Here is a 12,365-nt window from a genome sequence, read left to right on the forward strand (position 1 = left end):
GCAGGAATTTATTTATGACAATGATTTCTTGTTTTCCTCATATCATCAAAGATGACAAGTTTTGTAGGTATTTAATCTATATCAGGAATTTGCTATTTCTTGAGGGTCAGAGGGACTCGTTCAGTCGAGATCATTAATGGATATACTATTACAGAACAGGTTATCAGCTCCTTACACTTGCCTTCCCGTGGAACGATTCCTGCCATTTTGCATGTATTTTGACCATTCAGTAATCATGAGTAATCCTGATGAACTAACATTAGTAATATTGATTTAATATTCAAACATCAGCTTATCTGCCTCTCCACATGTACTCATTCATTTGGTTTCATCTCTCACTCCTACTTGCTTTAAGATCCAGCAATGCTGATTCCAGCATCATGCTTCTATTATCTCCAGTTTTGCAGAAGCTATTCCCCCTGCACACACCTGAAATGAATTCCTTGTTCCCCACCTTCCATGCTGTTTGCTCAATGAACTCCTACCCAGCCTTCAAGCCCAAGGTAAGGCTGGTGCCTTACATTGTGAAATCTCCCCTGATCTTCATAGGCAGAGGGTGTCACTCCTTTCCCTATGTCTCCACCACCCTTTTTATATGTGTCTATTATTTTAGATTCACACTATAAGTACTTATTTCTTTTTCACAGGTTATATCTTAATTATGTTTATTTCCAGAGTTTGCCCTGTTCTTGGCACATGAAAGATTCTTCAAAATAAGTTTGTTAAAGAAAAAAAACAATTTTGTTCTCAAAAGTTTTGCTTCTGTTGGCCAGTCTGGATATACATCTGGGGATATCTTTATGAATTATCATCTTTTTGCTCCCGCTAAGGTGGTTTTCAACTTTGCCCACTCAATCGCACTCCCAACAAACTTGCCTTTATTTCACTTCTTAGTACCCAAAATTAATTTCTTCACTTACTTGAGTATTTATTATAACATAAATGTACCCTTACAAGCTCTAGAAGTTCCTTATATTTCCTTCTTATGGATAAATACTCACGCACATGCTTTGTCTAGCAAACAATACTAGTTTTGTGTTCTTAAAATCCTATGGCTACGTGCATCTGCACATGCAGTATATACTTGGGGAAGGAGACAGAAAGTGTTATCAATTGAGAAAAGACAGTAAAATGGTATAGATCATGAAGAAAACAGGAAACCTTAAAGACAATTTGGAGGTTTTTTGAAATTTAATGAAATATCAAAATTTGGGACAGAAGATAAAGATTGAAAACACCAGATTTTTTTTTTTTTAGGTGTAGGTAAAGCTAAGCATTATAATTTTGTTATATTAGTCAAGGTTTTATTTTAAAAAATTATTTATGAGAGAAAATGACAAGGAGAGACAGGAAGATATTTTTTGACATGGTTTCATAGTCTCTCCTTCCTCAGCCTTCTAGCTAGCTAGGACCACAAAGCACACACTACTGCACCTGGCCTGTTGCCACTGGACTGGAAACCAAACCCAGGTCTCCCATGTGGGCTTAGCTACCACAAAGTGGTACTCCCCTATTCCTCCCCCCCTTCCCTTCCTCATGCTTTCTGACATAACATGTAAAATAAAAAATTAAGACTGGAAATACTAAATGATAGCAAATAGAAAACTAAAATGACAAGAGCTCAAGGGAAATGGTTCTCTGGGGGCAGTTTTGGCAGTGTCTGGAGACTCTAATAATTTAATTTTTTTGATGGTTAATGTGAGGATCCTCCTGCCGATATCTGGTGAGTAGAGGCAAGGGATGGTGCCAAGCATCCTACAATGTACAGGGCAAATCTTAAAACACTTTATAAATGCCAATAGTGCTGAGGGTGAGAACTAGGCTTTAAAAGAAATACACAATGCTGTCTTTTACAGTGGACTGTGAGACTGAAGAATGTGTGCATTTGTCTGTGTTTGTGTGTGTATACACATACACATACACATACATACATACATACATACATATGGGATCTGGCTTCTTAACCTCCTTGCCACCTGTTGGCCTTGGATAAATATTTTAAGCTATGTTAAGAGCTACTTACATAACTAACACATGCAGCTCTGGGCTTCTTTCAGAATGACTATTTCTCTGGGAATGTTCTGTTTACTTCCACATGTTTCACAAGGTTTCTTGTGATTAAGAACTTATCCGAAGCCTCTTAAGAAATCTTCTAGGCAATTCACTTGTTTACATAGCTTTGAATATGAATATGCTTTTAAAGGTCATAACACATCAATAAATTGAAGAATGTGTGCATTTGTGTGTGTGTGTGTGTGTGTATACACATACACATACATACATACATACATTTATGGGATCTGGCGTCTTAACCTCCTTGCCACCTGCTGGCCTTGGATAAATATTTTAAGCTATGTAAGAGCTACTTACATAATTAACACATGCAGCTCTGGGCTTCTTTCAGAATGACTATTTCTCTGGGAATGTTCTGTTTACTTCCACATGTTTCACAAGGTTTCTTGTGATTAAGAACTTATCCGAAGCCTCTTAAGAAATCTTCTAGGCAATTCACTTGTTTACATAGCTTTGAATATGAATATGCTTTTAAAGGTCATAACACATCAATAAATTAATTTACCACATACCCAATGATCAATGTTTGTTAATAAATAATTATAGATTTAGTCAAGGATCTTTTAAGTATTTCAGTATATTTGATGTTTCAAATTTAAATGGTTTTGATACTTTTTGGTATCTCGAATTCATGTAAAAATTAATTTCATTGCTGAAATAAAATTATACATGAATTTCTTCTTACTATGCTTGTGGTGAAAACTTTCACTCTAGCACTGAAATTCCATGATATGGAAGTAAAGTAAGATATCTGTATTGCATTGGGAATATAACTTTGATTTTAATTAACTTTTCCAGTTTTTAGTTGCACTTTTCTGACAGACACCCTTCTTTAAATTCTTCTTGCTTGAAATTAAAACAAGCTAACAAAAACCCATGAGTATGTGTGTGTGTATATATACATATAAGTGACAGAAAAAGGGAAAGTGAGAAATTACTCCCCCAGGGAGAATGGCCACACTGCAATCTCTTCTCCTCCATTCTCCTCTCAGGATTTTGGGCACTCATATACACGCATCCAGTGTGAGTTTTCAAGCCACCAGGTCTGGGATTCAAACCATGGTCAAGCACAGTTGTGGGATGTGGAAATCCAAATGCCTTATCCTCCATGTCCTCTGCTGGCCATGAGCCTTTCTGTTGTGTTTGTTTTTAATTTCACTAGTGGTGGATAAGAGGTAAGGTTTTGATTTTAGTTGAGTCTGTATATAAGGTCATAGCTTTATCACTCGTTAGCTCTTTTTCAGTCTAAATGACTGAGACTCCCTTTTTAGATCACTAAATTGTGAATAATGATGGTATCTACCAAAACTATTTCTTTTCTTTTCTTAAATAGACTTTTTAAAGAGAAGTTTAGGATTACAGCAAAATTAAGCAGAGAATAAAGAGTTCTCCTATTCAACCTCCCTCCCCACATGCACAGACTTCCCCATTAACAATATCTCCTATCAGAGTGTCTATTTGTTACAGCTGAGGAACTGATTAGTATCAGTCCAATTGTTTTATGAGTTGAAGGGGACTAAATAGATAATTGGTACAATAAATAATAGTAGCCTTTAGCTTTGATGTAACATAATAACATCTCTGTAATTTTTCTTTCAAGTTACCTATTTCATTCTTTTCATCATCTTTTTTATTCTTTGTTTCAATTAATATTATATTAAAAATACCAGAGTGATCCAGGTTCAATTTAAAATTTTAATAATTAACTCAATGAATCATGTTTAGAGTTTTTTTTTCAGTGTTAGACTATTTATTACCAATAGTCAACCAGCTTACCCTTCTGCCTTCACAATGTTATTAATTATTAACTTGTGCCTCTTAAGATCTTACAACTTTCTAAGATTTCTCTGCTGAAATACTTTAAAAATCCAAGATTTTAAATTTGAATTAGTTAGCTGTAAGTAAAGGCCCCACAGAATTAAAATTATTCTTTCTTATTTGACTTCTAATTCCCATCTGTATGAGGGGACTTCAAAAAGTTTGTGGGAAATAGAACTAAAGTATATTTTGGTGCAAAAAAAAAAGAAATCCATACATTTTTTTAGATAATATGCATTTTCTATGAACTTTTTGATGCTCCCTCATATTGTTTTCTTACTTTTTAACTCTATTTAGATTTGTGGATTGGCACATTTTTAATTCAGTAGGCCTAAAGTGGGAATCCTTCTGGGGGTTCATGACAGCAAACCACACTTGACAGAAGAGATGAGCTGGAATAAAAGTCACAGAGGTGGGTTTCAACATAAATTAAAGTTTTTCACAAATAAGGAAAAAGGCCAAATTATTTGTGTTATCTCTACTCATTACCTCATTCATGTTCTTTTGTCATTTATTAAAATAATGGTGATCATATACTGACCTTAGATTCATCTAATCCAAGCTTCTTTAGAGACTTCTTGACATAATCCAGAAAGGACGAACATTTGGAATAAATTTTACCCACATGCCGATCACTGCAAAACAAAATTCAGTAATTTTTTAGTTTTTCCAATTCAAATTATAGATGATTTTAAATTCAGGCAAGATATATTTTCTAGTGTCTTCTGTATATAGCATAAGATTCAAGTGTGATCAAAAAGTAGTAAAACTTCTGCAAACACTTTAAAGTTGGATATAAAGTATTCAAGATCTGCTGCTGAGAATTCTTATAACATACAGCAATAGAAGGCAATTCTGGGGGGCTCAGCAGGTGACATGGTAGTTAAGGCTATGGACTCCCACACTGATGACTTCGGTTCGAATCCCAGACCTGAAGGCTTGAAAAATCACATCCGGTACCTCCTGCATATGTGTGTGCCCCAAATTCTGCAAGCAAAATGGAGGAGAAAGGACTGTGGCATGGCCATCCCCCCTTGGGGATAATTTCTCACTTTCTCTCTCCTTCTCTCTCTCTCTCTCTTGTGAGCATATGTACCCTATGGCAAAAACCTAAAAAAAAAAAAAAAAAAAAAAAAACCAGTCAATAGCATGGTGGTTGGGGTACTGACAAGAGATAATCTTATGAGAATGAAATTTTCAACCTACAATATGAAAAAGCTTCACTTTTAAAAGGAATAATAGGTCTTTCAGAAGTTTCTATTGTGCTACAAAACACATTCTAGCTTTCACGGCTCAAAATACAGTTCACATTTCATGGCCACACCTGCTAACCATGGCAATAATTCATCAGCTATAAACAGAGAGCTTCTTCTATGCCAGCCATTGATCACACACCATATGCTGAGTTGGGTCTGACTTGATCTCATTTATGCCCTGTAGATTTTCATTACAGTTTAAACAATACATCTGAGATGGCTTTGAATTAAAAAAAATACAATGCTAGACTACCACATCTCATAATTTTTGACAGCAACTTAGGCATAATATAAAAATCAACGAGATTAAAAAAAAATCTCCTCCCTATACGTTATCAAAAACCATGAATAAAGCCTCATTTACTCTTGGTGGTAAAAATATTAATTAATCCCATGATTAATTGGACATGTATTCTATCACTTTTCCTTTGAAATATGTCTCAAATGTGCTCGTTCAGCTCTATTTCAATTCAGCTACCTCAATTCCACTTCTCACCTCATGTCCTGATTACAACTCATTCTCAATTAAGACCTCTAACTGAAGCCTCCCAGTTTCATTTCTTCCTACATGTTATTTTCTTAGACCATTTTGTCACTTTCTCGCTCCAAAAGCTTTAAAAAACGCTCCCATTTCCTGGAAGCAATATGAAGCTTTTTAGTTAAGCAGTCATGCTCCACGTTAACTGCATGTTTCAAACCTCACATTCCCTCACGTTCCAGTATGCAGATTCTGCTCCTTCGCTCAGTGTACTCATTGTGTCAGGAGGTCCACCCCATTTCTGCCTTGGCCTTGGTATGTCTGCTTGTAAAGTCACCTCCTAGTGGATTATAAGGTTCCCACACTCTTCTTCAACCTAGATGAACCATACTATTCCTTTACGGCAAAGTTCAAGTTTACGTGTTCCTTGTGTCAACATGACTAACAATCCTTTCTAGTTTGGAATTTTTATAACTCTTATCCTCCTCCCATTCATTTATTATTTTATCACCACCTAGAAGATTCTAAGGAAGCAAAAATGAAATTTTGTAGGTTTCTCTGTCATTCTCAAGTCTTACATCCTTACGTTTCTTATATATAATGATATAACAGATATGTACATCTTACATATCTGTATATTAACTGCGAAGCCAGAATAAGATACCATTTAATTTTAACATTCTGCCCCTCACTTTAAAATGTTTTTTTCTTCTTTTTTTGGAGAGGTTTTTGCTATAGGGCATGTGCACTTGCCAGAAAGACAGAGAGACAGAGAGACAGAAAGCGAGAAATCACCCCCCAGGGGGGATGGCCATGCCACAATCCCTTCTCCTCCATCCTCCTCTCGAGATCTTGGGCACGCACGCACATGCACCCGGCATGAGTTTAAGCCACCGGGTCCAGGACTCAAACCACGGTCAACTACGTGGGAGTTCAGTGACATAGCTATTACGCTAACGGCTGGTTCCTTAAAATGGTTTTTAAGCTTGATTTCATTTTAAGTCTAAGCGAACAAGCACTTGAGTAATTAACAGCCAGTGATTCTGGCTCTTATTTTGTAATATCCTTCAATGCCTTATGGAATAAATAGTTCATGAGAGAAAGCATAGCACAGTAAAGAAAAATGTAGCTAGACTGGGTCTGTCACCTCCTTTTTTTTATCAAAGTGAGAAGATCAGTAGTACTCATACAGTCACTGTGAGGACTAAATTAGATAACAGATGTAAGATGCTCAGGTCAGAGCTATGACATCAACTGTTTTCTGTTATTATTACTTTTTAGAAATTACTTGGATCATAGTCTGACCTTTTCTTTGATTAGAGTTAAAAGAAACAGTAAGATGTTAACAAATAAGTAGTAACTATTGTAAATGGAAGAGAATACAATATAAGTTTAGATAATGCTGGTATTTCCTGGGTTTTGTATTTCAGGCTGCTTGTAAATTAGAGGAACATGTTCATTTGTAATTTGCTCTTTCTTAATTTTCCTTTTCAGCATACTCTACCTTCTACTGTTGCAAAGTCTCACAGCATGATTACTGTAAGATTACTTTTCTGGTGTTAAGCAATAATTTCCTACATTGAGACTTTCTCTTTAGGGTTTTTACTATCTATCCTATTTCAGTCCAGTGTGTAGGACCACCTTAGGAAGAAAAATATTACCCAAATGTAACTATAATAGAATAGTGAGTAGATGATCATGTCGCTTTTCCTCTTCAAATTTTTAAAGTGGTTTGGCTCTTTTACAACCTCTCAGAAATTGTTTACTGATGTTGCCTCCTCAGCAACACAAGCATTCGTTCAGCTTCTTGAATACAACATGCTTCAAACTACAAAGACTATTCAAAGCATTAAATGGGACTATTGTTAGAATACTCCACTTTTAGTTCTTTTGCTGTGGGAACCCCAAACTCCTCTTTTAGATCCTATCTCAAATGTTGCTTACTTAGGGAAGCCTTCTCTAGCCCTTCCGACGAAGTTAAATTACCGACACAGAAGACCTTTCCTCTGCATGATTCCTCTTGCTAGTTTTTCTGATCATTTGTCTCTCTCATGAGACTTTAAGCCAGTGAACTCTCCAAAAGAACTTACGAAAAAGGAAGAAGACCATAATAATTTTTATTTCTATATTACCTTCTTTTAATTTTTGTTTTTGAGTTTGCTGTAAAATCTATACAATATACTACTAGAGAGACCTATGTAGCACACAAATAATTAAATATCCTGGCCCAGTCATGGTAGTACAAGCAGTAGGGCATGGGTACCTGAAGCTGGGGCCACATAGGAGGCCCAGGTTTGGATCCTGAACCAACCTAAAAAAGAGGCCAAGCATGTGGTACACGGCTGCGATCCTAGCTAATTGGGAGGCAGGGGCAGAAGATTGCAATGACAATCCTTTCTCGTCCTTTCCTTTTGTGCACATGTGCTCACATTACCTCTCACTAAAAATAAATAAATAAATAAAAATTAATATTTAAACATTCTTTTTTGCATGCATGCTCAAAAATGTTTATTGACAGAGGTATCAAATTTTAAACTATGTCTGGAGAGCACAGTTTCTACCTGTATTACTCGACTATATTCCAGTTCCTCTCTCAGACCACGAGTTCCTTAGTTATTTGGCTCAAAAAGCGTAGGTACCATACCAAATAATGAGTAGTTGTTGCTGGGATAAGACTACTGAGCTAGTTTACAATACTGCTTACTACTCTCCTAAGATTTTTTTTTTTTTTTGGAGAGGTTTTGCTATAGGGTGCATGCACTCGCCAGAAAGACAGAGGGAGACAGAAAAACAGAAAGCGAGAAATCACCTCCCAGGGGGGATGGCCACACCACAATCCCTTCTCCTCCATTCTCCTCTCGGGATCTTGGGCATGCACACACACGTGCCTGGTGTGATTTTAAGCCACTGGATCCAGGACTCGAACCGCAGTTGTCTACATGGGAGTCCAGCAACATAGCCATTACGCTAACTGCTGGTCCCCTGAGATATTCTTTTCATTTTCCAGTAGTCGTCCCAGTAATGTGTTAGAGTTACCTTTTTAATAGCCAGGATATGAAAGAAAGATATTGTATGTATCCACTTAATATATACTGACTATCCGCACTCTATGGTAGAGAGTGAAATATTGAAGGACATAAAAGCAGTGAAAATAGTTAACAAGGATAAGAGAGTGTGGAGTGGGGGGGGGAGAAGAGAAGAGAATAGAGAAGATAGCAAGAGAACAAATAGGCATGACATTAGTAGGACACAGATATGGTTTATTACCTGTTGATGATGATGTGTATAGTATTCTCAACTGGATTGGTCTGAGAAGTATTTCATGTTGGGTAAAGTCTTTTTATAAGCAAAATGAGAAATAGTGATTGATAGTTTAAAAAAATTAGAATAATAAAAATAATGATTGGGAAAAACAATGAAAAGATATTAGATGATGAAATGGGGATTTTAATGTCTCTGTATTGACTGAAATGCATGGTATTCCTTCTGGAAAAAGAAATGTAATATGCTGTAACGTTATATATGATTCAATGTAATATAAGATTATGATGGTAATAAATAGAAAAAAAAGAAAATCACAATGAAGTCTTTTTAACAGTTCTCCTGCTTGCTACTTGTATGTGAACAATCTATATTCTCTCCTGCATGGTGTGGTATGCCACCAACTTTTTGAAAACTGTGAATAATAAACTATGTTTCAGTGGCAAGAAAAAAAAAAAAGAAAAGAAAGAAAGAAAAGAAAAGAAAAAGAAAAAAAGAGAAAAGACTATGGGTGTGAACAACCTCTATATTCTCTCCTGCATGGTGTAGTATGCCACCATCCTTTTGAAAACTGTGAATAATAAAAAGAAAAGAAAAGAAAGAAAGAAAAGAAAAGAAAAAGAAAAAAAGAGAAAAGACTATGGGGGTAAATGATGTAGAAGCAAGGGTAACAGTAAGGTTATTCTAATAATCAAGGCAAGTGATAATGGGAACTAACCCAGAGTGGTGGCCCTGGACATGGTGCAAAGTGGTAAAATGTTAAGTATATTTTAAAGTTGTTGAAAGACTGGACCGAGGTAGTGGAAAAAGAGAAGAGTGCAAGATGCCTTTAGGACTTCTGGCTTATGCAAATGGAATGGATAAGACTGTCCCTAATTGGATTACATATTTAAAATTTATCAGCATATAGACAATATTTAACTCAGGAGAAAAGATAAAATCACCTAAGCAGTATATGAGACAGAAAAAAGAACTCCAAGTATTAGAGGTTTAAAAGAGAAAAAAAAAAAAAGTAAACTGAAAAAAGAGAAGAAAAAGGAACCTGGTAAGGCTCTTTTCCTAGTACATGAGAGAAGACAGTGTTTCAAAACAGTAGTAAACTGAGTGCAAAATGAATGGCATGCAGAGACGATTGAGAACTGGCCATGGAACTTAGCAACATAAGATTGTAAGTGTCCTCAGAAGGGTATTTTGTTGGAGTAACAGAAGTAAAATCTACAATTTGTCTGGAATCATAAAAGACCTTGTATTGCCAAAGCAATCCTGTGTAAAAAGAGTGGAGTGGGCAGCATCTCACTCCCTGACCTGAAAATGTACTATAAAGCTATGATAATCAAACACTATGGTATTGGCACAGAAACAGATAGGTGGACCAATGGAACAGAATAAAGGCCTCAGAAATAAACTCTTGAACATAAAGCCAATGATTTTTTTTTTTTTGAGAGGTTTTTGCTATAGGGCGCATGCACTCACCAGAAAGACAGAGAGAGACATAGAGACAGAAAGTGAGAAATCATACCTCAGGGGAGATGGCTGCATTGCAATCCCTTATCCTCCATTTTCCTCTCAGAGCTGCATTGCAATCCCTTATCCTCCATTCTCCTCAGGATCTTGGGCACGCAAGCACATGCACTTGGTATGAGTTTAAGTCACCGGGTCTGGGACTCGAACTGCAGTTGACTACATGGGAGTCTAACAACATAGCCATTATGCCACCTGATGGTACCCAGCCAACTGATTTTTGACAAAGGGTACCAGTCAATCCAGTGAGAAAAGGAAAACTTCTTTAGCAAATGGTGCTGGGAAAACAGGATAACCACCTGCAGAAAGGTGAATCTAAACCCCTACCTCTCACCATTGACAAAAATCAACTCAAAGTGGATCAAAGATCTAAACCTAAGACCTCAATAAAACTATTGCTGGAAAACACTGGGGAAACCCTGAGAGACATTGGGGTAGGCAAAGACTTCTTAAATAGACCCCCAAAACACAGGCAATAATCCCAAAAATAGACAAGTGGGATTACAACAGATTAAGAAGTTTCTGCATGGTGAAAGACACAGTAATTAGGTGCCTTGACAGCCCTCAGAATGGGAAAATTTTTTTGCAAACTATGCTTCAGATAAGGGACTGATAACCAGAATATACAGGGAACTCAACCGGCTTTATTGAAAAAGATGATTAACCCTATAAAAGATGGGACAATGATTTGAAAAAAACACTCTCTAAGAAAGACATATGATAGGAATAGCCAAAAGGCATAAGAAAAAATCCTCAATGTCCCCCATTATAAAGGAGATGCAGGTCGAAAACACAATGAGATACCACCTAACCCCAGTCAGAATGACTAAGATTAAAACAACAAAAAAGTGCTGGCAGAGGTGTGGTGAAAGAGGAATTCTCTTACACTGATGGTGGGAATGTAAATTGGTCCAGTCATTTTGAAGAGAGAACAATATGGAGATTTCTCAAAGATCTACAAATAGAACTACCATATGATCCATCAATCCCAGTCCTTGCTATCTACCCAAAGGGCAGAAGAATCTGTAGTCAGAAAAGTGCTTGCATATTGATGTTTATTGCAGCATCACTCACAACTGGTAAGACATGGAACTAACCCAAATGCCCATGAACAGAGGAATGGATTGAAAAATTGTGGCACATACACTCTGTGGAATATTACTCAGCCATAAAAAACAAGACCCTGGCTTTTGATAAAAGTGGATGAATATGAAAGATTTTCTGCTGAGTGAAACAAGCCAAGCTTTGAAGGAGAGACACGGTATATCTCTACTTAATATATACCACTGCTTATACTCTATGGCCAAAATTGAATGACTAGAGGATATAGAAACAAAGAAAATCGTTATAGATATCAGATACAATGTGGGAAGAGGGTGGGAGAAGGAGGAGAGTGGAGAAGGAGAAGTCTGAGGAAAGACATCAAGGAGAAAAATAGAGAAGCAAGGCATTTATGAGACAAAGAAATGGGTTATTATCTGTTGATGATAATTTGTATAGTATTCTCAACTCGACTGGTGAGAAATGTATTTATGTTGGAATATTCATTTTATAAGCTATGTGGCATATGTGATTGAATGTATGAAAGAAACTGAAATAAAAATATTTTTAAAAAGAAGTAAAATCTAATTGAAATATATTCAAAATAACATGGAAAAGGATTTTCCAGTCCTTTCAAGAAGTTTTGTTATTAATTATAAGAAAATGTTTGGAGGGGAAAACAGGGCCTAAAGAAGATTTTTAGAATTTATAACCTTAACTACTATGATATATCATTTCATTTAAGAACACTGTTGAAATATCCATTTTGTAAACCAAATAACAATGTGATTGAATGAATAAAAGAAAATTAAATGAAAAAATAATAAAAAAGAACACTGAAAATTGTTCATCAAGGAACTCAGAAGGTGGTAGAAGAACAGAAAAACAATTCTGTTATTAATTTCAATAATAGTTTA

The 12,365-nt window shown here is 36.1% G+C and overlaps 1 protein-coding gene across 1 annotated transcript in view; it reads right to left on the reverse strand.

Annotated features, from left to right (window-relative positions):
- METTL25 (methyltransferase like 25) overlaps positions 1-12,365 on the reverse strand; it is an 89,838-nt gene that overhangs the window by 15,023 nt on the left and 62,450 nt on the right. The window contains exon 9 of the mRNA XM_006165268.3: positions 4,433-4,526. Coding sequence (XP_006165330.1) covers positions 4,433-4,526 — 94 coding nt within the window. The remainder of the gene's footprint in view (positions 1-4,432; positions 4,527-12,365) is intronic.

This window comes from Tupaia chinensis, unplaced genomic scaffold (assembly GCF_000334495.1).
Source record: "Tupaia chinensis unplaced genomic scaffold, TupChi_1.0 Scaffold143850_1, whole genome shotgun sequence".
NCBI lineage: Eukaryota > Metazoa > Chordata > Mammalia > Scandentia > Tupaiidae > Tupaia > Tupaia belangeri.